This window comes from Priceomyces carsonii (assembly GCF_900007245.1).
Source record: "Priceomyces carsonii strain CBS4050 genome assembly, scaffold: Debaryomyces_carsonii_scaffold_6, whole genome shotgun sequence".
NCBI classification, from domain to species: domain Eukaryota; kingdom Fungi; phylum Ascomycota; class Pichiomycetes; order Serinales; family Debaryomycetaceae; genus Priceomyces; species Priceomyces carsonii.
Window position 1 is genome coordinate 535,574 of NW_026946679.1, and position 27,093 is coordinate 562,666.

The 27,093-nt window shown below is 37.6% G+C and overlaps 12 protein-coding genes across 12 annotated transcripts; 9 read left to right on the plus strand and 3 right to left on the minus strand.

Moving 5' to 3' along the window:
• Positions 1-3,143: 3,143 nt before the first annotated feature.
• On the minus strand, positions 3,144-6,674 carry PRCAT00005322001 (putative aminophospholipid-translocating P4-type ATPase; the record flags this gene model as incomplete). The annotated part of the gene is made up of 1 exon (XM_062955387.1): positions 3,144-6,674. One exon carries the CDS (start codon positions 6,672-6,674, stop codon positions 3,144-3,146), a length of 3,531 nt encoding a protein of 1,176 aa, XP_062811995.1.
• A 216-nt stretch (positions 6,675-6,890) lies between these two features.
• On the plus strand, positions 6,891-8,762 carry PRCAT00005323001 (triacylglycerol lipase; the record flags this gene model as incomplete). Its single annotated transcript, XM_062955389.1, has 1 exon — positions 6,891-8,762. The coding sequence occupies one exon, from the start codon at positions 6,891-6,893 to the stop codon at positions 8,760-8,762; it is 1,872 nt and encodes a 623-aa protein (XP_062811996.1).
• A 332-nt stretch (positions 8,763-9,094) lies between these two features.
• Positions 9,095-11,839, plus strand: SYG1 (Syg1p; the record flags this gene model as incomplete). The annotated part of the gene is made up of 1 exon (XM_062955390.1): positions 9,095-11,839. One exon carries the CDS (start codon positions 9,095-9,097, stop codon positions 11,837-11,839), a length of 2,745 nt encoding a protein of 914 aa, XP_062811997.1.
• A 1,290-nt stretch (positions 11,840-13,129) lies between these two features.
• GCN4 (amino acid starvation-responsive transcription factor) lies at positions 13,130-14,008 on the plus strand (the record flags this gene model as incomplete). The annotated part of the gene is made up of 1 exon (XM_062955391.1): positions 13,130-14,008. One exon carries the CDS (start codon positions 13,130-13,132, stop codon positions 14,006-14,008), a length of 879 nt encoding a protein of 292 aa, XP_062811998.1.
• Positions 14,009-14,507: 499 nt separating this feature from the next.
• On the minus strand, positions 14,508-14,783 carry PRCAT00005326001 (uncharacterized protein; the record flags this gene model as incomplete). The annotated part of the gene is made up of 1 exon (XM_062955392.1): positions 14,508-14,783. One exon carries the CDS (start codon positions 14,781-14,783, stop codon positions 14,508-14,510), a length of 276 nt encoding a protein of 91 aa, XP_062811999.1.
• Positions 14,784-15,689: 906 nt separating this feature from the next.
• Positions 15,690-16,346, plus strand: PRCAT00005327001 (uncharacterized protein; the record flags this gene model as incomplete). Its single annotated transcript, XM_062955393.1, has 1 exon — positions 15,690-16,346. One exon carries the CDS (start codon positions 15,690-15,692, stop codon positions 16,344-16,346), a length of 657 nt encoding a protein of 218 aa, XP_062812000.1.
• Positions 16,347-18,030: 1,684 nt separating this feature from the next.
• On the plus strand, positions 18,031-19,578 carry FCY21 (purine-cytosine permease; the record flags this gene model as incomplete). Its single annotated transcript, XM_062955394.1, has 1 exon — positions 18,031-19,578. The coding sequence occupies one exon, from the start codon at positions 18,031-18,033 to the stop codon at positions 19,576-19,578; it is 1,548 nt and encodes a 515-aa protein (XP_062812001.1).
• A 281-nt stretch (positions 19,579-19,859) lies between these two features.
• DFG10 (putative polyprenol reductase) lies at positions 19,860-20,747 on the plus strand (the record flags this gene model as incomplete). The annotated part of the gene is made up of 1 exon (XM_062955395.1): positions 19,860-20,747. One exon carries the CDS (start codon positions 19,860-19,862, stop codon positions 20,745-20,747), a length of 888 nt encoding a protein of 295 aa, XP_062812002.1.
• Positions 20,748-20,962: 215 nt separating this feature from the next.
• Positions 20,963-22,383, plus strand: PRCAT00005330001 (uncharacterized protein; the record flags this gene model as incomplete). Its single annotated transcript, XM_062955396.1, has 2 exons — positions 20,963-21,058; positions 21,130-22,383. The coding sequence occupies 2 exons, from the start codon at positions 20,963-20,965 to the stop codon at positions 22,381-22,383; spliced, it is 1,350 nt and encodes a 449-aa protein (XP_062812003.1).
• Positions 22,384-22,688: 305 nt separating this feature from the next.
• Positions 22,689-23,522, plus strand: VPS28 (ESCRT-I subunit protein; the record flags this gene model as incomplete). Its single annotated transcript, XM_062955397.1, has 1 exon — positions 22,689-23,522. The coding sequence occupies one exon, from the start codon at positions 22,689-22,691 to the stop codon at positions 23,520-23,522; it is 834 nt and encodes a 277-aa protein (XP_062812004.1).
• A 56-nt stretch (positions 23,523-23,578) lies between these two features.
• Positions 23,579-24,406, minus strand: PRCAT00005332001 (proteasome regulatory particle lid subunit; the record flags this gene model as incomplete). The annotated part of the gene is made up of 1 exon (XM_062955398.1): positions 23,579-24,406. One exon carries the CDS (start codon positions 24,404-24,406, stop codon positions 23,579-23,581), a length of 828 nt encoding a protein of 275 aa, XP_062812005.1.
• A 700-nt stretch (positions 24,407-25,106) lies between these two features.
• On the plus strand, positions 25,107-26,831 carry ASN1 (asparagine synthase (glutamine-hydrolyzing) 2; the record flags this gene model as incomplete). Its single annotated transcript, XM_062955400.1, has 1 exon — positions 25,107-26,831. The coding sequence occupies one exon, from the start codon at positions 25,107-25,109 to the stop codon at positions 26,829-26,831; it is 1,725 nt and encodes a 574-aa protein (XP_062812006.1).
• Between the last annotated feature and the right edge of the window lie 262 nt (positions 26,832-27,093).

Sequence of the window (27,093 nt, forward strand, 5' to 3'; positions counted from 1 at the left end):
CCTCACAATTAGGAGCCTTTGTCCCAAGGTATTTCGTAGCAAAGCCATAAGGCAAATGTAGCATATTCTATATTAAAAGTGAAATGTGACCAAAAAATTAAAGCAATAGGAACTGAATAAGTATGGTTAGCCTTCAAGTAACCAGCATGCTGCTAACCCTCACTTTGAGGAACATTTGTAGCAGCCATCAGATTTTGTTAAACAATGATCTGGCACTCGCCGTGCCCTTCATAGCATCATAGTTGCATGCCAATGATTCCTTGTACGATAATAGGAATGGCAAAGTTGCAGATAAGGTCAAGTAACCCACTATCAATACTGGCGATACATTACTTGGTCTAACGTGGAATGAGCTCATTACTCAATTTCTGTCTAGCGATTAGTCGAATTTATATGAAGATTAACAAGTAGATTGTTTACCTGTTTATGCGTCTGTTTGTCCTTCTTAATGAACTGTTCCTCTTCTTAGTGACTCCTGGTCTAACGTGGTCTTTTATTTCTTACTAACTTTTTAGCTTTTTGGGTACACAAACGGATTGGCCCAACCTATATACTATCGGTGTATACGACATGAAAATACCTGACTTACATAATCTTCCATGACTACCACAGTCGTATAGAGCCACAATATGGACCAAATCGTAGGACAACACGTTAGAATCCGCAATCTCGACCCGAGATTGGCTAAACTAGGCAGTTGACAGGGCGAATCGCACCAAAAAAAGGAAGGAGAATTCTGGGGTGATCTATATACCTAAATAAGGCAACTTGAATCGAGATACTACTGAAAAAGCTTAAAAGTTAAGCACATTGATAACAATATAGCTACTTACTAAACGGAATGATTCAAAGGAATCAGGGATGAAGACAGCTCAAACAACGAGAAATGCTAATTGCACTCAAGTATTGTTGGCTATAGACGCACAAAAAACCTGACTTCGCTCAAATCATGCGTATGGAGATTTCCGGAATAAATCTTCGTATAGCCGCAATCACAGTGTTGCTAGGATAGAAACGATTTGGGACCATCGCGCCAGAGATTTCCCGATTTGAAACCGAGATGGTGGGGAGGTTACGGGCATATAGTTCCGGCCAAATTCTGTTGCACTTTCGTACAGCTCGGTGGGCGAAGGCTTCTGCTAAAGAACTGAGGCATCCAAACCGGAACTAAGACTGCTAAAATCAATTGTCACTTGGAGTATGTAACTAATTGAAGCGATGAAGCTATGTAATCAAGATCAAAGAGTTCTGATAAGAATGGTATTGATAAGACGTAGATCAAAAAATGTAACAATAATAGCACTGGTCATGATTTCATTCCATTTGGTTATAGACAATGCAACCATGAATATCTTATTGTATACAAGGTTGGAGAATGACCATGGATAAGAAATTATCAGTTGACAACGATTGAAAACGTTGGGCTAACAATATATAACGCTACCTTGGTACAATAAAGCTGCGACACATAAAAAGAATGACCAGTAGGATAATGATCTTCCTAAACTCAACACTTTGTAGAGTTCAGGGTGTAGTCTAGTTTGATGTTGGTCGACTCAAAAACCAATGTTGAAGGAAAACTGGGGCTATAGTATACACAGTCGAGTATCTAACCGTGAACCCAACCGTGATTTACCAAAGGCTCGAATTTAGATGATATTTGTGCGACAGATATTGACAAACCCCTGTGGATAATGAATTATCCTATTTTGGCTGACCGCTTATATGAGGTTCTGCATGCCAAAGTAATACTTCCAGGAACTGGAGCATCCAAACCGGCAATAGAATGACTTCTAAACTGATAACCGCCTCGATCATGTGGCTATATAATCAAGAATGGAGCTTGTATAAGGAAGACCTAAAAAGTAATATTATTACGGCTTGATCTTGCTCCATCTGTTTACAGAAAATGCAATTGAAAATAAGGCAATAATGTGAAATTCTATTTAAGCATATGAAGAGCTATTAGAATGATTATTAAATAATTATACCCATTTATTATCTGCCTCTCAGGCGATAGCATGCCTAGAAAGTTAAAGTTTTATGTTTAATTTTACAATAAACCCCGAATTTGCCAAAAAATACTAATAGTCATAATGTTTGATAATTGTATCTTTTACAAATAAAACGATAAAACATTTTTAAATCGTAGACTTCATTTTTCACGATATTCACTCGAAACTAACAAATCCATTCCTTACCTCAATATTGCAGCCTTTGTTTGATTACGTGTCTATTATGCAGTGCATACCCGATTTTAGATCATCATTCCTACTATATACTTGTCTGCAGGTATTGACAGGTAGATAAGGCTAGCACTACTGGCAAAGAAATTTACTTAGTTATCTCGACAAAGGATATAATGATACACCATTGTGTAGCTCTCTTTTTCTTTCGAAATTTGGGAGCATCATGAATTTTGAAAGGTTGTGTAATAGGGGCTTTCCGTTTGCTTGTAGAGTATTCCTCGAAAAAGCGAGAACAAACATTATGTAATTTTGAAGAGATAGAGGACTGGGACTAACGGTTATAGTCGCTAACCAGTTAATTTATCGCATTTATGAGCAAATTTAATTGAAAAGCGTGAACTTAGTATTATTAGAAAGCCTGGGTATTATTTACGGTTTCATTCGAAAAATTACGTAGGACATCTTATCCAGCTGCAAAATTTATATCAAAGAGGTCATTCAAAGACACTACAGCTTCCTGCTACTTAAAATCAACCATCAAATTACTTGAACCACAAGCTGTCATATTTATTTGAGAAAAAACTCATTTTCAAGCGTATTACAATGTGATCAGCTCAGAGAAAACCTTTTGATTTCTAGCTTCTAACATGAAAGAAGCATTTATGAGTTGTGCTTCCAAATGCAATTATTCTTCCTTAGATTTAAAAGAATATCAGTATTTAACTAGAGCTAATAAATAAACTATAGAATCACTGCGCGGCAAGCTTTGCGATTGAGATAGCTCAAGGAACAGAGCGTATGTTTACTAGAGATCAATTATATCTAATCGATTTTTATAGTCAAGACGCCAAGTTTTTCTGTGTGAGATGATGCTTCGACAGTTATAACATTATAAAGATCCATGAAGATGTAATCAAGAACCAAGATTGCTTATCTGGATAAAGTTTCGTGAGTTCAATGTTGCTGGACTTTGGCGTAACTCGGAGGACGAAGCTTCCTGCTAAGGAACTGAAGCATCCAAACAGGAACTAGACTGACTGCTAAACTGATAACCACCTGAAGTATGTAACTGACAGAAGCTATGTAATCAAGATCAAAATAATCCGACAAGAATGGAACTGATATGACGTATATCAAAAACGTGACTATTATAGTGCTAGCCATAATCTTGTTCCATCTGTTTATAGATAATGCAACCATGAAAAGTTCATTGTATATAAGGTTGGAGAAAGATAGGGATACCATTGGCAAGAAACTTTCAGTTGACAACGATTGAAATCGTTGAGCTAGTAATTGTATAACGCTGCCTTGATACAATGAAGCTGCAACCCATAAGAAGAAAGACCAGTAAGATAATGATCTTCCTAATGTCAACTCCCTATAAAGCTCAGGGTATAGTCTAGTTAGGTGTTCATCGACATCGCAATCCAAAGTCAAAGAGAACACAGGGGCCATAGTATAGACGGTTGAGTATCCAACCATGAGCCAGCCTTGGTATAATGCCAAAGGTTCGAACTTGGATGAAATCGAATACACAGCTTGCGCGACAGATATCAATAAGCCCCTGTGGATTATAAATTGTCCCAATTTAGCTGATCGTTTATAGGAGTTTCTACCATGCCAGAGCAATAATTTCAGGAGATAACAAAATTGGTCAATGCTGAAATCCGCTGCTAAAGATGCTTGCTTACCCTCTTTACCAACGATACCAACACCAACATCAGCGCACTGAATCATGCTAACGTCATTACCTCCATCACCAATACAGCAAACCCTTTTACCTGTAAAGTCCCTAATTATTAAAGCAACGTCAGCTTTTTGTTGAGGAGAACATCTACAAGCAATCACGGCGGGCAAGTTGATTGCAGTACTAAAAAATTCTCGACGAAAGTGCTTCATGTAGGTGCCTAGTGACTCCCCATCAATCAATAAACACGCATTGTGATTGTTCTTGAGGTAATCCAAATGACTCAAAGCTATTTCTGGATGTCCGACCTTTGTAATTTGATGAACATATTGTCCCCTAGAGATCAATCTAGCACTAATCGAGACACATTTAGCGGTCTCGACTTTATCACCCGTTAACATCCATATCTTGACTCCTGCATTCCTTAGCAATTCAATTGACGTCTTAACGTCTTTTTGTAGCTTATCCTCAACTCCCGTCAATCCTAAAAGCTCTAACTCTTGCTCCAAATAGTGACCTATTGCTCTCTGTGTTAGTTGGTCTCTATCGTGCATTGCTAATGAAGCTTCACCATAGCTTTTAACAAACTCTTCGTATAAGCTTTTGCTTAATTTTTTCCGTCCTATAACTAAGGTTCTTAATCCCTCACGAGCCATATTGCTTGTTTCTTCGTCTAGCCAATCATTTACGTTAACAATTTTAGCCATGACTGTGTCTGCGCCCTTCTCCAAGAACCATATTTCATCACGTTGCATATCTTTGACTATAATACCCATTCTTTTGGTATCTGAGTTAAAAGGAAAGTTATATAAAATTTCAAATTTCAACTCCTGGTTGTTTGAAATGTGAAGCAAAGTAATTGAATGCCTATCTCTTTTGAAAAGCTTAAGACCAACCAGCTCCGTAAATTTAACTATTGCGATTTCATCTGGCGAGGCTGCTTGGTAGGATACTGATGTAAGATCATCTTCGTTGTCATAAGTCGGAGTAACATTATGGCATAAAGCTAAGGTTAGCACTATATCGCACACCTTTGCTCCCAAATCCTTCTTCTTGAGGCCATCAATTAACGGAGAAAGGCTATTGACATATTCTGAAACTATGTCTAATGTGTCTCCAGCGTAACTTACAGTTCCCAAATGCAATTTTTTCATTTCCATATCATTCTGTGTTAATGTTCCTGTCTTATCTGTTAACAAGTATTCAATTCGACCTAAATCCTCGGGAATTGTCGAGGTTCTTACAACGGTATTTGGAATATCTTTGTCTTTTTGAATTTGAGATGCGTATACGGACTTCGCTAAATCCAAATTAACTCTCAACGAAACAGGTATTATTGTTGAAAACAAGATCAAAAAACGCATGATGTCAATATACCACGTTGACTTAAGAGGAAATCCGTGGGCTAGGACTAATGCAACAGAGAGTAAAAAGACAACAAGGCACAAAATCTTCGAAAGTCCGTTAATTTCTAGTTCCAATAGTCCGGTTTTAACTCTACTTGTTGTTGTATTCAACAGCTGCCTGGTTTCCACCCCCGTGTAAATGACAATGCCAATCACGGGCCCTGAAGCTAATACTGTGTTGGCCCACAAAGTTTGATCAACGGTCAAGGCAAATGTTTGATTACTAGGGGACGATGATGAAGAGCCCGTATGTCTATTAGGATGGTAGATGAGCCTACCATTGAATTGATGAATTGATTTTGTAGGATTTCCTACTATTAGGGAAATGTTGTTAACCAAGTCAGTTAAATTCAGAATTGATTGAGTCACATTACAAGCAACCCTCAACTTCCAATCAGTCTCACCATCCAACTGATCTGTCTTAATGAATGCTTCACCACTACCACCCTTTTCCGAAGATTGTAATAATATCATGTCTGCAGGCACCCTGCTATCTTTACTAATTTTTATGAGATCACCGACTCTTAAATCTTTCGACGATATAAGGGATGATTCTTGCCCAATTGAGGATGAGCGGTTGAGAACTTCATACTGTTCGCTATTTTGTTCCTTATCACGGCGCCGTCTTTGAAGATCATCGTTAGCTTCTTTTAACATAGTAACACTCAAGACAAAAGCAAGAGGTACAATATAAGATGACAAATACCCTATCCTCAACTGGGGAACTATCTGAGATAAAGCAACCAACAAAAAGTATAAATTAAAGAAAAACTTGAATTGTTCGTATAGCACCACAGGCACAAAAGTTATGGGATTATATTTTGCATTGGATATTGCGTTGTCAGGATAGATTTTAGATGAAATTGCTGCACCATTTTTTGGGGAAATATACCTTTCTGATGAAGTACTACCTCTTCTTCTGTGGGAAACACTATTTCTGTAATCAGTTGCACCTCCCTTCTTTAGCCTCTCTTTCCTTAATTCCAGTTCTGCGCTATGAAAGTTTCCTAAAAGCGTTTTGAAAAGTCTTTTGAAACGTTTCGCAAAAGTATTCTCTCCTAAATTCAATGAAATACTCGTGGAAGAGGTAGATCGGTTGTGATAACCGTATGTCGATCCAGCTATTAAAGGTGAACTGTCATTCTGTTCTAGTGACCGCGCTTGTTGTCTATCTTGGTCTAAAAGTTCATCACTATCAGGCATCATGTTCATCAAAGGAATAGCTCCCACTGACCCTTGGGAATTTTGTCGTGAATTCCCGCTGTTATTAGTATATTTAAACAAGTTATTGGATGCGCTGTTCAAGGCATTATCCAATGAATTATCAAGCTCCTCAAAAGAATCTCCAATTCCATCGAAGGATAAGTCCCTAGAAGATGAATTACCGTCCATTCAACTGTCTATATATATCTTCAGTCTTATAGCCTCTCTTAAAATTATAATTTTCTTGCCGTTGAAACCTTTAGTTTTTATTAAACGTTTTGATATGAGACACAAAAATTTATCTCGCTGTCTAATATAAAGTACGAAGAAAGATACGAGGGAGTGTTGATATTCACTTGCGAATAGTTTCAGGAAACCTTTACCGAATCGTGAATTCTTTAGATCATGAAAGAGATTGTGGAGGAGGAATCACAACTACAAGTATCGAAGACGAATACTTTTCTGAAGAAAGTCTATGAATTTTTAAAGATTGAAATTGCTAGACAACAGAATGGATTTGAAAAGCTAGTGGAAGAGACAGAGCCAAATGACAGCTCTTTGGTGGCTAAATATACTAAGGTAATGGACTTAGATTTGTCAAAAGAGAGTTCGCTCTCTGTGGACGGTGTTACATTAAGCACGATGCACATCCCTCACCCTTTACATAGCTTCATGAAGAAAGACTCAAAGAACATACCCGAACATATCAATATTGAGCGAGAATTACAAGAAGCGCCTGTATTGCTATTTATCCATGGTTTAGGTGGTCAGATGTCTCAATTTCATCCACTTATGGGTTTGCTTTCTCAATGTCTGGAGATTGTAGCGTTGGATTTACCAGGTTTCGGGAATTCCCGTTTAGAGTTCCATGAATCTGCAAGAATGGTTAGCTCATTTACAGAGGAAGAAAAGCATAGGATCTCTAGCAGTATTTCCAAGATGAACTGGGATGATTTCAGTACTGATAATATTGTTAAAATAGTTCGGCAGTTCACGAAGCAAGCTATTCCAGCTGATAAGAAGATTCTATTGATTGGCCATTCTATGGGTACTCATCTCGCTATTAAGCTTGCAAAATGTCTTCCACCACATACCGTTGAGGGATTAATCTTGCTTTCCCCTCCTGGACTTGGAAATGATATTGATGGTGGTACTCAACAAAGTAATCCTAGCACAATATCTATGTTAAAAATATTCACGTATGTGCCTTGGTTATTCAATTGCTTCAGAGTATGGGACAGATTGGAAGGGTTGGAAAGTAAAAGCGTATTGAGACAGCTATGCAAGGATGACCACACTATTAGCATGTATAGCAAGCTTCGCCAACTTAGATGGAATATGGATATAAATTCAAATATAATCTTAAAGTATATCAATGGCTTTAAAAAAGCCACCTTCTCGGACCTAGTGACTGCCATCCACCAGCTCAATGATGATCCGAAGGATCATAGAATTTATCAAAAGACTTTGATTATAGGCGGCACGAGTGATCAAGTAACATCAGTAAAGGTTGTTCGTGAAATAGATCGATTCTTGAGCGAAACATTTAATAGAAAGGTCTCTTGTGCTATTGAAATTAATAATGCGGGCCATTCTCTTTTACTAATGAAGCCGGAATTTGTTAGTGGAATGGTTTTACGTCATATTGAAACAAACTTCCCTGAACGCCTTCGCCTATCTCCAGCTTGGGTCCTAAAATTAAAAGCTGACATATCCGGTGACAAGTGGGGTTTAAAGAATGAATTGAAATGGCTGAAGCTCCAGCCAATTTCTGGAAATATAGCACGCAATAACGGAAAAGATGTCTCTCCTTTATTAGCGATGAAAACCTTGAGAGAAGATGATGAGTTTCATTCACCAGCTACGCTTGAGGACTTATTTTATGGCTCCCTTAACATAGAAGGGGCTCCGGAGGGTAAGCTCATCGCTATAGTAGACATTTCAGCAGACATTCCACCGTATAACCCAACGTCTCTTAAACATGTCAAATACTATAAATGCGCCACCGTTTCTAAAGTTGTGCCAGATCAAGTTTCTATTAGAAGATTCATACAATTGATAGACGACATCCTTAAAGACAACAAAGTGGAAGATCCACTTATAGCTGTTCACTGCCATTACGGTTTTAATAGAACAGGCTTCTTAATATGCTGCTATCTTGTTGAAAGATTAGGATGGTCTGTAGAAGAGTCACTTGCTGGTTTCAAAGCAGCCAGGGAACCAGGCATTAAACATCCTCATTTTATTGATGCTTTATATGTGAGATATCAGAGCTAAGAGAATAACGGTATTTTTTATCAAAATTCTACTTTCATACATTTAGAACTAATCAACTTAGCAATTACCTGGAAATATCATAGAATACAATATATTCTTCAGTTATAAATTATTCTTCTACCACAATTCTTGTACAGTCCTTCGTAGTTTTTAGCATCAATTCCCCTGTCTCGATATCATCAAATATAAAGGAACAAAAAAATTAGGTAATATAGATAAGTTCATCGATTTGAAATAAAATATAAACTAACAATATTTGTAAGAATTAGGAATCGGTGTAGAAGAAAAGATATAAGATCTTAATAGCCATCGCTTGTGTATGTGTTTCGAAAATGAAGTTTGGGGAATCTTTAAGCGAAGGCTTGGTTACTGAATGGAAAAATCAATACGTTAACTATAAGAATGGGAAAAAGTTTATCAAGAAAATCAAAGCTTTGAAGGCTAACGTACAACAACTGGAGAGAGAAACAACAGATAGGACTCCTTTATTAATCCCAAATGGTCCTGGTGGAAATAAATCTGTGGACACAGATAACAATATCTTTGTAGATAGCAACGTGGGCCAAAGTTCACCAGATGAAAGTCCAGAATATGAAAGTCTGAAGAAAACTTCTGCTTTTGGGTACTCTTTGAAATCATCAAGAGACAAGGAAGAGGACTATCAAGAAGCCAAGGATAATTTTTTTAAATGGTTGGATTCTGAGTACAACAAGGTTAATTTATTTTTTCAAGAGAGAGAACAACAAGCATATGAGAGATTTTTGATAATTCAGGACCAGCTAGAACAATTGAAGGATCACAGGAGACTCTATCTTCAGAGGAGAGCTTTGCATTCTAATACTTCGCATTCATCCAACGATCATGTAGCAGTGTATTACAGAATGAATGACATTGCATACCGTACGAAGAGCATATTTGGTTGGTTAGCAAGATTCGATTTGCCGACGTTACCATCCACAGCATTTATGAAAAAATGGAGGAAGAAAAGAAACAGAAGTATTCCAATTGACAATTATGATATGTATGACGCTAATTACTTTCAAAATCGTATAAGAAATGGTAGTTCTGGCGATAGTGATGACATATCATCAAACGCTAGTACATTAAATAATCGTGCGAATGAGGAGTCGGCTTATAGGGTTGAGCAAAATGCCTCTCAGTTGCATCAGAGGAGAAGAAGAGATTATACCAGTTCTGATTATAATGTGCCTTATTTATATGCTAGAAAGCAGCTCAAACAAGCGATGTTGGAATTTTATAGGGCATTATCTTTACTCAAATCATACAAGACTTTAAACAGAACTGCTTTCAGAAAGATAACAAAAAAGTTTGATAAGGCCCTCGGTACGTCGATATCGGCAGATTATATGAAGAAAGTAGACGATGAATCATATTTTCAGACCAGTGATTTACTTGATAAGATTGTGACTAATCTTGAGGAGTTATATATCGAGACGTTCGATCCTCAGAGTCAGGATAAAAAGGTGTCTTTGGAAAAATTGAAAAGTATTGCATATGCTTTAAGCAATAATACGATTAGGGCCCCAACACATTACATTCCATTTTTTTTCTCAGGTCTTTTCATTGGATTTGCGATACCACTCTTTTGTTTGGCCCTCTATGTGGCTCTTAATAAAATAATTAATGGCGTATATTCCGAGGGGTTATTCATGTTACAAATATATGGTGGATTCTTCTTAATGAATTTTATGGTATTACTCTTTGGAGTGAATTTGTTTGTCTTTGAGTATTTCAAGATAAACTACAAGTTTATCTTCGAATTTAACATGAGCACTGCTCTAGACACCCAGCAATTCTGGCTCTTGCCATCCTTCGGCTTTGCTTTATTAGCCTTAATAATGTGGTTCAGTTTTAATAATTTCTGGCCGATTGAATTTCCTGGAAGAGATTGGCCCTGGATCTACTTTGGTGTGATGCTCTCAATATTCTTTTGGCCTGGTCCCCAGTTATATGGACCTAGCAGAAAGTGGCTTCAGGTCGCTCTTTGGAGATTAATGCTTTCGGGACTTTATCCTGTTGAGTTTCGTGATTTCTTTTTGGGAGACATGTTGTGTTCGTTGACTTATACCATGGGTAATATATCATTCTTCTTTTGTCTATACTCCCACCATTGGTCGGGACTAATTGGGGATCACCCGCTGCCCAGTGGGATTAGGTGTGGTTCAGCAAAATCGAGATTAATGGGGTTCTTTGGAACCTTACCGAGTATTTTCAGGTTCTTGCAATGCGTCAGACGTTACGCGGATACTGGTGACTGGTTTCCCCATTTAGCTAACATGTTGAAGTATTCTATCACGACGTTGTATTATTGCTTGTTGAGCGTGTATCGTATTGAGCGATCTCAAAACAATAGAATCGCTTTTATCATTTTTGCAGCTATCAATTCTTTGTATAGTTCTATTTGGGACGTAACAATGGATTGGTCTCTCGGTCAGAGCGGTTCTAAGTACTTATTTCTAAGAGACAATTTGGTCTATAAGAACCCTACTTACTACTATATTGCGATTATATGCGATGTAACGTTGAGATTCCAATGGGTTTTTTATGCCTGCTTTAGCAATCAAGTCCAACAGCTGGCTGTTACGAGTTTTTGTATTGCCGTGGCTGAGCTTATTCGAAGGTTTATTTGGGTATTTTTTAGAATGGAGAACGAACATTGCACCAATGTCATATTGTTCCGAGCCTCGAGAGACTCGCCGCTTCCCTACAAAATAAGTAGTAAGGTGGAATATGCTATCAAAAAGCTTGTACAACTTCATTATGCTGCACATGGAGTAGATCTCGGCGATCAAACTTTTGCTGAAGACGTTTCTTATGTCAATGGTCCGGCGTCCTCTATGGGTGGTAAGACCCCTTTTACTGATGAAGAAGCAATGGGTGGTACACCGGATTCACACAATCTTAGAAATCGCCGTAAATTCACCTTTACTAATTTCACAAATATGCTTAATCTGGCGCATGTCAAAGATTTCCAGAGGAAGAAAGCCGTCATCGAGCATGATAGTGATGACGATGATGATGACGATGATGACGTAGCTTCTTCGCCTCAGTCCTGAGACCAAATCAAACAACAAGTTCAGTTTAAACGAGAGGACCCTAGAGCATCCAAGATATGGTGTAATAAACAATTAATACAAGAGAGCAAGTTGTAGACTGTGATTTATACTGCAATACAGCAATCCATCCAAATCAATTGTAGTGATTTAGCGAGCTGTATTACGTTAGAATATTTTAGTAGCGTACCTTTAAAGTCTAAGGTTCAACCCCAATGGGATTGTGATTGGCTATAGTATTCCATAAGCGCATGTAATAAGTAGAAAAGGATCAGAGAAACGTTGGGGCCAAAAAAAAAAAAAGAAAATAAGAGGCTTGATACTCTGAAGCATTGCCGTCGATCTCCTCCTCCTCTTCTCTTCAATCTTACAGTGGAAATCAATTACGTAGCTAGATAAGGCCAAAGAAGTTTCGAGACGCAACGTCTTTCTCCACGCTACCTAGTATGCCGTCTATCATTGGCTCCTTGTAAGTGGCATACGAAAGGAGCCAGCATGGCATTTTCACTACCTCTGTCGCATAACCTGTTCCTGTTACTACAAGCGGATCATGCTGACCCTATTTGTTTTTGGCCAATTGCATTCTTTGGTTGCAATTAATATTCTATTTCCGTAAGAAATGCCGTCTTTAAAGACATCCAGACCCCACAACATACGTGGCATTTTAAGGTATGCTACCACGGAATGGTCTATCTAATCAATAAGAAGTGACTCATATACGCCAGCCGTACCGCTACACTCAGCACATCCTGCAGAATGGCAAATATTACTAATCGCTTGAGAGTATGATAAGGTTTACGTTTCGCGACTCCTTCCCGTAGCGTAACTATCAGCATAATGCGCTTTCTAAGCGCTACAGCTTGAATCCTAATTGGGAAAGTGAAAAATTTTTCATTAGAACCGTAAACTATAAAACAAAGGAGGAATCCCGACTTAGATTTAGCAGCATTTTAAATTTTCTTTTTACTCAACAACAACTAAAGCAACGATAATAACAAATTAATCCAAAAAAAAAAGATTTACTGACAAAGATTCCAATATTAGTTTTATTGTAAAGAGAAGATATACATATTTTAAAGATGTGTGCTTAAATAAATTAGTTTATTATAGTGAAAATACTGTTTGATTATAAAAAGTTTGTATCCAAAACTATTTAATCACCCCCTAAAATAAAGTTGTTTTAGATTGATTCAATCAAAATGCTATCGTGATAAAAAGAAAAAGCGTACCCGTCCATCATGGCGTTGAGTTTATTAAGTTGTTATACTATCAAAATAGAAAATAATTACCGCAATGTTTACAAGTGTTAAAAGTCCAATGATATTATCAGGAGATTCATTTATTTTTGAATCTGCTGGTGATAAGTTTACAGATCCTCAAGAGCATGTTTCATATGTTGACGAAGTCGTCACGAAACATGCAGGTGTAGACGAATTATCGTCTCACCTTCCTTTGTTTGATGGGAGCTCTGGAGAAGTGGAAGACTCCAAGACTCCTTTTGCAATTCACTCGTCGGTGTTGGATTCGGTATTCTCCAACACTCTAGATGACAAGGGAGAGGATATCGATCAGACCCCTATGTTTGACGAGTTAGATTTCATAGTTGATGGTGCCAGGGCCAACCTGAAAGAGGACTGGGTTTCTCTCTTCGGGGATGAGTCTCAGATGATGTTTGGCGAGACCAGTGATCCTGTTGTCAAAGATGAAGATTTGAGACATCAGCCTGAAGCCTCTAAGAGACTGTTTGCTCAGTCAATGGCACCTTCAGTATTCATTCCTACAAAGAAGCAGAAGCGCAATACTGAATCTCAACAGAATCAACTTATTACTCCAGAAACTTCCTCTACTCTTGCAACTCCGCTCATTGACCTGTCAGATATACAGGAATTGGAAAAGTCTAGTTCTCCCTCGGTTGATCGTTTAGGTTGTGTGCCTTACTCGAAGAAGCAAAGATCTCGTCCATTGGCTCCAGTGCCAATTGATGAGAGCGATCCTGTTGCTTTGAAGCGTGCAAGGAATACTGTTGCAGCAAGAAGGTCCCGTGCCCGTAAGATGGAGAGAATGGGACAATTAGAGGAAAAGGTTAACAATTTGATGAAAGAAAAGTCAGAAATGGAGAGTGAAATGTCTAGGTTGAAAGACTTATTGACTCAAAATGGTATCCAATTTTAAAGTTATCTGGATTATCTATTTATTGTGTGTTCTTTCAGTTCATTGAAAAATAAAAAATAGAAAAATAGAAGCGTATAATTATTTAACAAATGTTCAAAAAATTTTCAAGCAGGCAATAATGTAGTAATGTAGTAAAGTAGTTAAGTGAATGGAGCCTACACAAGACACCACACTTGCGTGAAACAAACACATTCTTCGAAGTTAATTTAATCCCCTTTTAACTGACAGGAATATTTTCATAGTCGCTTGTGAACGTTTCTTCTAGGTCCATAATAAGATATCCGGCTCTATCTTTGTAATGTGCACGGCATTGAACCTTGTTTTCTCAACTTCTCTGGTACTAACTTGTTCGGAGTCCACGTCACTCAAACTGAAATGTTTTCTTTAGTAAACTATAGGCTGTCATGTAGAGCACGTAGTGCTTTATCTTTACTCTCTTTATGAGCTTTTGAACTCTCTTGTGAGCTTTTATACCGTTATCGTATAATTTATTCTATTTTCAGACAAGCGGCTCAAGAGCATCCGCTTCCTGATTTTTTGCATTCAGTAAAAAAAATATAACTTCGAAATCGTAATTGGCAAAATTTAGCAAATTTTGAACACCAGTTCGACTACGTTGATGGTAGTAGTGTTGATGTCGTACTTTGTCTAATCGGTCTATACTAATATCGGCATTCATATTCACACTATCCAAGTAATTCGTAAAATTATACTTTCGTGCTCTGATTTCAGCATGTACATTAGATAAGTCCCACTTGAGGTTGCCAATATACATTTCAGAAGCAAAATGCTGTCCGAATATATAATAGGGACTAATAGTTAATTGTCAAAATAAAGCCGTACATACGCAGAATTACGCTCTCTTCAATTTATTGTGAACAGAGGTCCACTTGAAAGGTTCACAAGTTCGGGTAAGTAAAGTTAAAGTCCGAGGACGCCGTGCAGTAAACAATATATGCCACCCTATAGTTCCGATACTTCAACATCGTCTGCGCAACTAACTATCATGCATTCTTACGGTCTTCAATTGGTCGATTATGCTGGTAATATGGTGGGATATGCAACCAGGTATCCAGCTTTGTATTCAAATTGAACTCAAGTGGATTGGTTATACGATAAGGGTGGCATGTATTGTTTACGTACAGGGTGAGAGACGCATTGACATCAAATCGACAATTTCGACGTATCTGAAGAAATTTTCTACAACAAGTAATGGAACCTTACTTGTGGCCTATAAAAAGGGATGCTGAATCTCAAGATGTAAAAAAAATATAGCTCATACAATAATAAGTTAAAGTCGTTAATTGAATATGGATCTGGTGAATACTGCAGCCCCTGATACAAGAGGATATCGGCAGGCATTATATGCATTGATACTTTCTTTGTCTATGTTTTTTATATTTGCCTTTTCCTGCTGGACAATAGTGTGCAATCATTACATGGCGGCCCATGCTGCTGCCAAATAACTGCAAACAGCAGCTCAGCGTTTCGATACAATATCTCAATTGGCAAAACGGAAGGAATGGTGGAAGAAGGCAGTAGATGAAGCGGTAACAGTGTTACACTCATCACGGGTGGTGCTAATGTCGTTTACGCAGGTGCCTGTTCTGGGACATGGGCTAAGTTTTTTTGGCTTATACCTCCCAGGGGGGCGCTCAATAAGTTGGTTACATGTTCTGTCATGGGAGCAGGATTAGCCGCTTTAAATTATTTGTCTGCGGAGCTAAATGTGTTCTCTAATGACGGCTGGGTTTGGGATAGTAGTCTGGGAAGCTCAAATAAACGACACTTTGACGGATTTCCCCGAGATTTTATTGGTCAAAGGCAGATATCGAAGAACGGGTATGCAATTAATGCAACTAGCCTTCATATGTTGCTACAATCTTTAATAGGCGAGCATGCTGGGAGAACCGTACATCACATATCGCAGCACTCAGCTTTGTATTCAAACTGGAATGGAACGTGGGAGCATAGTGGATATCAGATGATAATTAAACATCCTTCTGTCAAAATATCAGTAATTGCCGACACAACTGCGGTCGAACTGGCGTTGAGCCTATTAGGCAACTGTACTTTAGGCTCGTATTGCTCAACTGGTTTAGAAGTTAATAGCAACAACACTACTTTGCCACAAAGCGAGACAGCAGTGGTTCTTGGTTTAGCTATACGGATTGGGGTGAAAATGGTGGTTATGCCAGTGATTTATATAATTGGGATGAGCTTAAAAATTATGCAGTTGTCACCGAGGACGACGACGACGATGGACAGGTTGTTCAGATACAATCATGTACACCATCGACTGAATGTTACGGGTATTATAGCAAGAAATGTTTTCTGATGGGACTTTCTACGACCCGCAAAGTCAACTCAGCAATTGTTGGCGAATCATACTGTCAAGCATATGGAGAAGTTGACGACCAGTGCTGGTTTGGGTGATCCATGTAAATGACATAGTTGAGGATTTGAAGTGCACTTATGTTATTGAAAGAAGTTAAGAAGTAGATAAAATAGAAGTGTATAAATCCTGTAGAATCCAATTACTTTATCAAGTTTATATTGATTCATGGTTAATGAGAAAAAAATTGTTGGAATTTTCATGCAATAGGAATCATAAAAATATTGTCAATAACAATTCGAGTTTCAATATACGTCATACTTATTCCGACCAAACCATAGGTTATGTCGTTCTACATTCAACTCGTATTATTTGCGGTATTGTATGAGTTTGCCTTGAAGTTTAAAATTGCAATACCAACTGATCTATTTGTCTCATCATCCTCTCTCTATGCTACTAGCCCTAACACCCTAACGTGTGTATATGCAGTTTCATTTATTACATGCATACTACTTAAAGTACAGCTAACACGAGCGTTGATATCACGAAACCGAGTCAGCAGCGAGTGTCGGCCCGCGGGCTTGTCAAAATGATATACCTTCCCAATCACATAATTCTGTTGAAATCCAAAACGATCCGACCGTTCCATCAACCCTCCAAGGAAATCAGTAGGATATTTTCCTCTCCTATGTTGAACTAATTCAATATCAAGAGTAAACTTGTGTTATTTTATGCTGCAAAAGGTATGACATAAACTAACCTATGTGGCCATCTACAAAGGGCAGGATGTACCGATCACGTGAATATAGCGTGCATCTTAAGTTCATTCTTGGGATTCGGAGGCCTCATACACTCTCCATAGGACTGTATCCAATTGCTGAAAATACCCTTAAAGCTAGTATACAATGCTTACACTAGATGATCAATTGACACAGTAGACAAATCAATTATATTGCCACTAGACAAATGAGTTATAATGATATACAGCTTCAAATAATTTTCTCAATTCACAAGTGGATCTGATTGTACTTCCTTGTTTTGGCTCGTAAGACTCTTGTAGACCCCCCTCAAGGGCTCTGCGCGGCATACTCCATTCTCTTATCAACGATTTATTCTTCCGATACTGCACATTGATCTGTATAGACGCCTTTGTGGCCGGTTGATGACTGACGATGTAGGTTCCAACGGAGCATTTTTATCGCTCCATGGGACAGAAAGGGAAATAACGATAGTTAATGCCCTCGGTATAATCTCGGAATCTAAAATACATACAACTTTTAATTCGCTGCACACCCCTTGCTGTCTGTAGAAGTACAGTGAGATAAGGATGTACATACCGTAAATAAAACAGAAAGGGACCGGAATCTATGATCCGGGCTCTGTTGCCAATATTTCCCACGGCAGTTAGTCCGCGGCGCTGCAGAAAGGATACTGTAGAAAATTTTTCATTTCTTTTTCGCTATCTAAATCTCATCTATGGTGCCATTCACTATCTAAGGATTGAAATATAAATTCAGATTTCCCCAACGTCAATTAGACTTAATTTAATAGAAATCAGCTGAATCAAATAGAGGAACTTGCTGCTACTTGCATTTTGATTAAGAACTTGCCAAACTTGAATATTCCTATCGGTTGAAAGAGCTGAGGGTTGGAAAGCGATTACGTCTAAATCAGAATTTTTTAAATAATGTCCGTTGAAGAGGAAAAAGTTATTGATACTGCAAGTGTCAAGAAAACAGGATCAGTCGATTCCTTTGAAAAGTCTTTAGAAAACAACTCTGGAGATGGTGTGGTCGAAACGAAGGCACTCAATTTTGTTGATCGTTTGGCTTCCAAGTTGAATGCTGAGACTAAGGGTATTGAAATAGTTACTGATGAAGAAAAGACTGATGATTCCATTTTGAATGCAGCCAGTATGTGGTGGTCTGCTAACTTGGTGATTGCTACATTTTCGTTGGGTGCTCTTGGAGTAGGTATCTGGGGACTTTCGTTTGCTCAGTGTATTTTGACTATTGTCTTCTTCGCAATGATCGGTGTATTTCCAGTTGCATATTTCTCCATTTTTGGACCTAAATTGGGGTTGAGACAAATGATCTTGTCCAAATATTTGTGTGGTGACTACGGTATGAGAATTTTTGCTTTTATCAATGTTGTTGCTTGTGTCGGATGGGGAGCTGTCAATATTATGGCCTCCGCTCAGTTGTTAAATATTGTCAACAATGGTGCTTGTCCACCATGGGCTGGATGTTTGATTCTTGTTGTTTGCACTATTATAGTCACATTTTTTGGTTACCATATAATTCATATTTATGAAAAATGGTCATGGGTTCCAAATGCAGTATGTTTTATTGCAATAATCGCCAGAATGGCTATGTCTGGTAACTTCAGATGGGGTGAAACTGTTGGTGGTCAAACTACTGCCGGTGACGTTTTGTCTTTCGGTGGTGCCATTTATGGTTTTGCTACTGGTTGGACCACATATGCATCTGATTATACTGTATACCAACCAAGAAATGCTAATCCATACAAGATTTTCTTTAGTATTGCCATTGGTTTGTATGTTCCTGTTGTCTTCACATTAATATTAGGTGCTGCTTGTTGCACGGGTATAACTGCTGATAAAAAATGGGCTGATTTATATGAAACAAAATCTGTTGGTGGATTGGTCTACGCTATTTTGGTTCAAGATTCCTTACATGGATTTGGTCAGTTCTTATGTGTTCTTTTGTCTTTATCCACCGTTTCAAATAACATTCCAAATATGTACTCTATTGCTTTGAGTGCTCAAGCTTTCTGGTCAAAATTGAGTAAGGTCCCAAGAGTTTTTTGGACTATACTCGGTAACTTTGTTACTTTGGCAATTTGCATCCCTGCTTACTACCATTTCGATGATGTTATGTCAAACTTCATGAATATCGTTGGTTACTACTTGGCTATTTATCAAAGTATATCTCTTTCTGAGCACTTCATCTATAATAAGGGTCGCTTTTCAGCATACGATTACGAAAACTTCAATGATAAGACAACATATCCCGTTGGTATTGCCGGAGTTTTCGGATTTTGCTGTGGTGTTGCTGGTGTTGTTCTTGGCATGGACCAAGTTTGGTATGCTGGTGTTATTGGTAGAAAAATTGGAGAATTCGGAGGTGATATTGGATTTGAATTGGGAATTGCCTTCTCTTTTGTTGGTTTCAATGTCGTAAGACCATTTGAGAAAAAATACATCGGTCGTTAAGGTGTGCACCTCGACAGATATATTAGAGTCTAATAGTTTCAGAAGTTCAGTTCATCGTATTCAATTTCCATATAATCTTTTTTCGGTATGTAATGATAGAGCTTAATGTATCAACTAATACAATCAAGTAATTTAACTTTTTTCAGCCTTTTAAATGGCGACTTCGTGTAGGATTTGAATATTATTTTCTTCATATTTTTTTCTTTTTCTCTAATAGCTCTTACTCTTTTTGATAATCAGAGAATTTAAGATTCCTTTATGAATAATGAACAGGTAAAAGTATGAATGTCCCAATAGAATATGTAATTGCAGCACTGCTCCTGTTCTCAATCGTTGTACTACTATGCGTTAAGTGCATTAAAGTATTGAATAATATGCTTTTATACGGGAAGACATATTCGAATAAAAGAAAAGTCGATTTGAAATTATACAAGAGAATAGATGATACAATTGTATCGCTAACAGTGCCCAAAGCTTACTTCACACATTTTTACGTCATCTTCTTTTTGCTTTGCTGTTTGTCGCAATGGTTTTTAAGCCTGGTATATTTTGATTCGAAGAGATCCGTATACATGAATTTTTCAGTCCAAGAGATTCCAGGTGTAGAAGAATTCAAGAATTATCAAGTGATACTTTATTTGCTATCAGCACAAAGTATAAGAAGACTCCTTGAGTGCCTCTTTATTACTAACTTCTCTAAAACCTCAAGAATGAATATTCTTCATTATGTTATGGGTATGTTATTTTACTCTTTGGTTTCATTGAATTCATTCATGTCACTTTTGCCATATTATCTAAGTGATTCGGACAAAAAGATACCATTGAAATTAAATCTTGCAGATTACTTGCTTCTCTTGATGTTCTTAGTTGTTTCAATCAAACAGAACGAGCAGCATCGTTATCTAGCAGGTTTGAAAAAGTACTCATTACCTGATTTCGCATTACTTGCATCACCACATTATCTAAATGAGATTCTCATATACTTCATAGTCTTCTTATTCAGTGCTCGCCTGAAGAGGTTCACCATTATTGAGTTAAATTTTTTGCTAGCATGGGTTTTTGTACTTACAAACTTGTTGATCAGTTCGTTGGAAACCTTTAAATATTACAAGAAGACCTACGACAAAGAGTTTAAAGTCAAATGGGCTGTAATTCCGGGGCTTTTATGACCTACATATAATTTTTATAGACCCATGAGTTTGGGGACAGTATTTTATAACTAAAGCTAATTCTGGTTCTGGATATGTCGAGCGATAAGGGTTCAACGTTTTTGACTATGAGACCGTTGAGCTCCATCAAACTTCTATCCTGCATAAAACACGACCATGTTAATATTTACATCAGACCACAGTTTGTTCATTCAAGGAAGCAGCTTGAAGATAAAATGTCCCCACCAAAAATACAGGTACCCGTTGTGGCAAGTTTGAAGCTTTCTAGCTCTAACATTGTGCACGGCTGTCCTGGAGTTCCTCGAAGTATCGTAAGTATGGAATTCAAAATGATATGAAGATCGGCAATAGGATTTATTAGATAATACTAACACACTTTCAGCCACGTATCGAGACCACAATAGAGCTACGGCCAGCGCAATGCAAACCTTTTCGTGTTCGGTCAGTAGGAGTTGAACTAAGAACGATACAGAGAGTCATCGTTCCATCAACTATAGGGTCAAATGATACTATCCGAGATTACAAGATATACGAAGATCCTATGGTTTTCAGACCACCAATTGGTGAATTCAGTCAGGAAATAATAGGTATAGACATACCAGTATTAATTCCACTCCCACGAGATATAATATCCAGTGGTACTTTTCCTCGCTGGAATGCAACTACAAGACATATGTTGTACGTAAAAGTTATATGTGGGGATTCCTTTGATACTGAAGTTACCTATGTCGAAAGTTTTCCAGTTGTGATTAAACTCTATGACACTTTACCATTATACAGACAATTTAACGAGCCAATATTTGAAACACAAACATCAGGAGACCAGCAAGTCTTGGTAGACTTATCATTACCGGTGTCTTGTGTTGGACCCAAAGACGATATAATATTATTTACGAAAGTTATGACAAACTCCGCAATCAGGACAGTTAGTAGGAAATTACGACTAAACAAAGTTACAGTACAAATCAAAGAGATATTAGAATGCCATGAAGGTGGGTTACCAGCGAAAAAGGAGAACAAGATATTCACAAAATCTGAAGAATTTAATACTGAGAATAACAATCTAAATACCCAAGGCATATCGAGTCAATTTCAGTTTGGATTTCCTTCGGAAAATGACTTTTTACAAATGTTCACAAACAAGGAGTGGCAATATACCAATAGCGCTTCTGATAATGATGATCCCATGATATCCATTGCAAACTATTTAAAAAATAAGAATATTGATGTTGTTGATGAAGGTATACCTGTGACCCACATCCAAAGCTTTACTACTTTAGGGAAACTTTTTTCAATACGCTTCGAAGCTGTGCTAAAAATCAAATTGATTCATGGAAGAAACTTGGAGACCCGAATACCGATCACAGTATCTCCCTATGATCGCATAAGTAGCGAGTATTTGCTTCAATGGATTATGGATGAATGTGAGATCTCGCGTGCCAAGTTTAGTAGAAATTTAATTAACAAAATTGCGGAGACAAGTTCTTACGACGAAGTCCTTAAGTTAATGAAGAGTTTCATTTCGCCTCCAATAGTGTACAGCAATACTAAGAGATCATGGTTTAGACTTGGATACAACGGTGACCTCTATAGGTCAAAAAGTCAAGCCATGGGTTTGACTCAATATATTGACTGAATATTAATGAAAAAAATATGTACTATATATCTAGTTTTTGGATTTTCTGATAAATATATCTCCTTCCAACCCACACCCTAATTGACTTGAGGGCATCCCTTATTTCTCTTTAGCTTAAGCTTAATCTAATGTTAAAATTTTGTGTTTTGGCTAATACTCGTACGACTTCGCTAAAATACAGGCATCAACATTTATACTTAAAGACGATAAAGCAATACAAATTACTGGCCAAGACTCTATGGATACCAATTTAAAGATTTTATACCTCTCCTTAAGATAACAAACTTTAATATCTTAAAGCAATCATGTCTAGTCCAAATGCTCCTCCTTCTTATGCTCCGACTTCTACCACTTCATACGCACCATCAAATAACAACATTGATTATCATAAAGAGATATCTAGATCATCCTTGGCTAAATCACCATTACAAAAGAATGTTTATGACACATTGGCGGAAATGTTTTCAATAATAATGGCACTAGAGATGGTGGAAAATTCCTTTGTTAAAGACTATATTACAGATAGAGAGAAGTACAAATCGACTACGTCAAGGCTAATCAATCAATATAGAATGCTCTTAAAGGGATTTCAAGACGATGAAGCAAAGAAAAGGATCTTGAAGACAACTTTCAAAAAGGAGTTGAATGAAGAACTTTCCAACTTACCAGAACGCTTGTCAGAACAATTCAACTTGACTGCACCAACGGCAATTAAGAGACTTCAGGCGGGTCCTGATTCCAACGATTTGTTACGGTATGCCGTAGAAGGCTCTTATCACCCCTCAACATCATCTTTGGCTAGTCATGGAAAGACTTCTAAGTCTGCAAGATTGATTGCAGAAACAACCGGCAATTTTATAACATGTATGGATGCATTGAAGCTAAATTATAATACCAAAGAACAGTTACACCCCTTACTAAGTGAACTAGTATTGAGCTTAAACGAACTTGTCTCTTCTGAAGAAGAGCTGTCATTTGAAGAACCAAAGACTTTAGACTTTGAAGGAAAATCCAAATTAGTTAACTGGCTAATTAAGTTGAACAATTTGAAAGACGAAACGTTGTCAAGAGAAGAAACAGATACTTTTTTAAATGACTTGGATATTGCTTACAAAGGATTCTACAGTTCATTAGAGTGATCCATGATTTTCACTTAGTAAATTCTAATCAGAATTGATATATATTAATATTTACCTTAAATAATCGATTCAATCATCTCAGCATAATTCAATACATTAGCAATTACATTTGAATTATCAGAACTCAAATCAGATTCACCCTTGATGAATGTAATCCTTCCATTTTCGAATTTCCAGTTTTCCACCTGAAGTTCCTCTTTCAATATTCTTTCGAAAACAGCATCTGATTGCTCCTGAGGAAAGTAAAGAAGATTCTTGCAGTTATTTATGGGAATTGAATCATATGTCTTTTCTATCGATTTAGCGATTTCGTATCTCAATGCATTATTAAGCGTATCAATGAAATGGTTGTATTCCTTACAAGGCAAATTCTTCTCTTCCTTCAACAACTTCCATATTTTGTTATACGTGCCTTCCATCAAGCTCTTTCCCAAGTCGATTGGGAATTGTAAGTATTTATCCTTATCGATATTATATTTGTCAGAGTTGTAGATCAATTCTAATTCAACATAAAACTTGGAAATCAACCCTTGAGACAATAAATAGATCAAATATAATGAAATGATCTTGGTTGTGTCTGTATTAACCTCTAGTTTTGAATGTAAGCTTTCGTCAGCATAAAAAGGGCGCAATTGACCGAAGTAGTTCTCGAACCCCTGATAGTTATTAGCTAATAACGATGATAAGGTACCTATTTCTAATATACGTTGTGCAATCTTCAAGTCATTTAATTGATCTTTGGTCTTAGTGGTCTCTGGTGTTGGAACAAGTAAGTTGTGCTTGATCAACTCTACCTTGATTGGCGGCAAAATCTTTTGACACTGACTATACTTTTCCTGATCAAACAACTGATATAACTCAGACGTAAGCTTTGTTAATGACATAATGCTCCTATAACGTGAAATTTACTATTGAATCTATGGCTAGTCTCGTTGCCACTGTATGGACTTTAGTCTCGTTCTCATAGTCGTGCAAAGGAGAATTATACTGTCGATATCGGATCACCCCAGCGAAGAGCTAGCGACAAGATAGGCGTACGATATTAACACGACAGAAATACTAGAGATATACGATATAGTATGATAACTTAGCGTTATAGAATTAAGAGGGCAGATCCCTTAGCTAAAAATTTCCATTAAAATCTCTCTAACATTGCTCAAGTCAGAGTGCTTTAAAAAAATAAAAAAACCTTAATTGACACCAAGAAACGCCAGCTGATAGCAACAAACTGCTACACGCTCCTCAAAACAAATATATCTGTCAAAATATCAAATATAGCTCAGAAATTAAATCTCAGGCTCTTTGAGTAAGCAGCTATAAGGCGGACTACGGACTACCAGATTAGATTATTGCAAAATCAGTGACTCAGATGGAAAACGAATTCCGGCTACCGATACGATCTCCGAGGGTGAAATTTTATTAGTCACAAAATTGCCGAGATATAAAATACTTCTAGAAGTTTTCGACATCATCTCTTCTTCCAAGCAGATTAGGTATTGGATATTATAGAAGCCTAGGCGTATCTAGTGAAGGTATATTTAAACATAACAAGCACATTTGACTATTGGAGGTTAGACGAACAAAATGTGTGGAATTTTCGCTGCTTATAGGCAGCCAGATATGGAGCACTTTAAAGAAAAAGCTTTACAGTATTCTAAGAGAGTTAGACACAGAGGACCAGATTGGTCAGGAAACGTTGTTCAAAACTCAACTATCTTGTGTCATGAGAGGTTGGCAATCGTGGGATTAGACTCAGGTGCTCAACCTATCACATCCTCCGATGGTAACTACAGCTTAACCGTTAACGGAGAAATCTATAACCATATTCATCTCAGGGACAGCATGCCAAACTACAAGTATAAGTCCATGTCAGACTGTGAGCCTATTATTCCACTTTTTGAGAAATACGATGTTGATGCTCCTAAATATTTGGATGGTATGTTTGCTTGGGTTTTATATGACAAAAAGAGAGATCGTGTTGTTGCTGCAAGAGATCCAATTGGTATCACTACATTGTATATGGGTAAATGCAAATCGCATCCAGAAACGAGGTATTTTGCATCGGAGTTGAAGTGCTTGACTGATGAATGTGACGAGATCCAAGCTTTCCCTCCAGGACATGTATATGACTCTGATACTGATAAACTCACGAGATACTTCAACCCAAGCTGGTGGGATGGTTCCAAGGTTCCTCAGAAGCATGTTGATTATAAAGAAGTGAGAGAATCGTTAGAATTGGCCGTCAGAAAGAGATTGATGGCTGAAGTTCCATATGGTGTTTTATTGTCTGGTGGATTAGATTCTTCATTGATAGCTTCTATTGCAGCTAGGGAGACTCAAAAGGCAGCTCAACGTCTCTCAAACGAGGGTATTAATGCAAATGATGAGTTGACAGGGGTTGATGAAAAGGGTTCCTTGCACGCAGCAGGATGGTCAAGATTACATTCCTTTGCTATTGGATTACCAGGTGCTCCAGATTTACTCGCAGCTGAAAAGGTTGCACATTTCATCGGAACCATTCACCATTCTCATACTTTCACCTTAGAAGAAGGATTAGATGCTCTTAACGATGTCATTTACCATTTGGAGACTTATGATGTCACTACGATCAGAGCATCGACTCCAATGTATTTATTATCTAGAAAAATCAAAGCTCAGGGTGTCAAGATGGTTTTGTCTGGTGAAGGTTCTGATGAGATTTTTGGAGGATACTTATACTTCGCTAATGCTCCTTCAGCCAAGGAATTCCACGAAGAATGTGTGCAGAGAGTGAAAAACTTACACTTTGCCGATTGTTTAAGGGCTAACAAGTCAACTATGGCTTGGGGATTAGAAGCAAGAGTTCCATTCTTGGATAAGGAATTTTTGGAAGTGTGTATGAACATCAACCCTGAAGACAAACTTATCAAACCTAAAGAAGGCAGAATTGAGAAATACATATTGAGAAAAGCATTCGATACTTCTGATGATCCAAATGCAAAGCCTTATTTGCCAGAAGAGATTTTGTGGAGACAAAAGGAACAATTCTCTGATGGAGTTGGATACTCTTGGATCGACAGTTTGAAGGATGCTGCTGAAGCTGCTGTTTCTGATGAAGACTTTGCTAATCCAAAGGCTGAATGGGGTGACGATATTCCAACAACTAAGGAGGCGTACTGGTACAGATGTAAGTTTGATGAAATTTTCAAAGATTCTAAAGCTGCTGCTTCGACTGTTATGAGATGGATTCCAAAGGCAGAATGGGGTTGCCATGCAGATCCATCGGGAAGATACGCAACTACCCATGAGCATAAGGTTGATAACCAATAGATACAGACCTGCTACAAACAAATATGATAGACGCATCTTGAAATTTCATTTTGGAGTTTGTAAATAATAAGAAGAAAATAGTATGTTAGTTTATAATACGCTTAAACCAATCTTTTTTTGTAGTTCTTCAAACGATGGAAGCTCTTCAAGCTGTGGGAGTCGTATATTAAGTCAAGAGGGCATGGTTATACAAGACATACTTAAATTACATAGAATAATTAATTGTTATGGCTATTTGAAACCCATATATCGTTACTTTTTT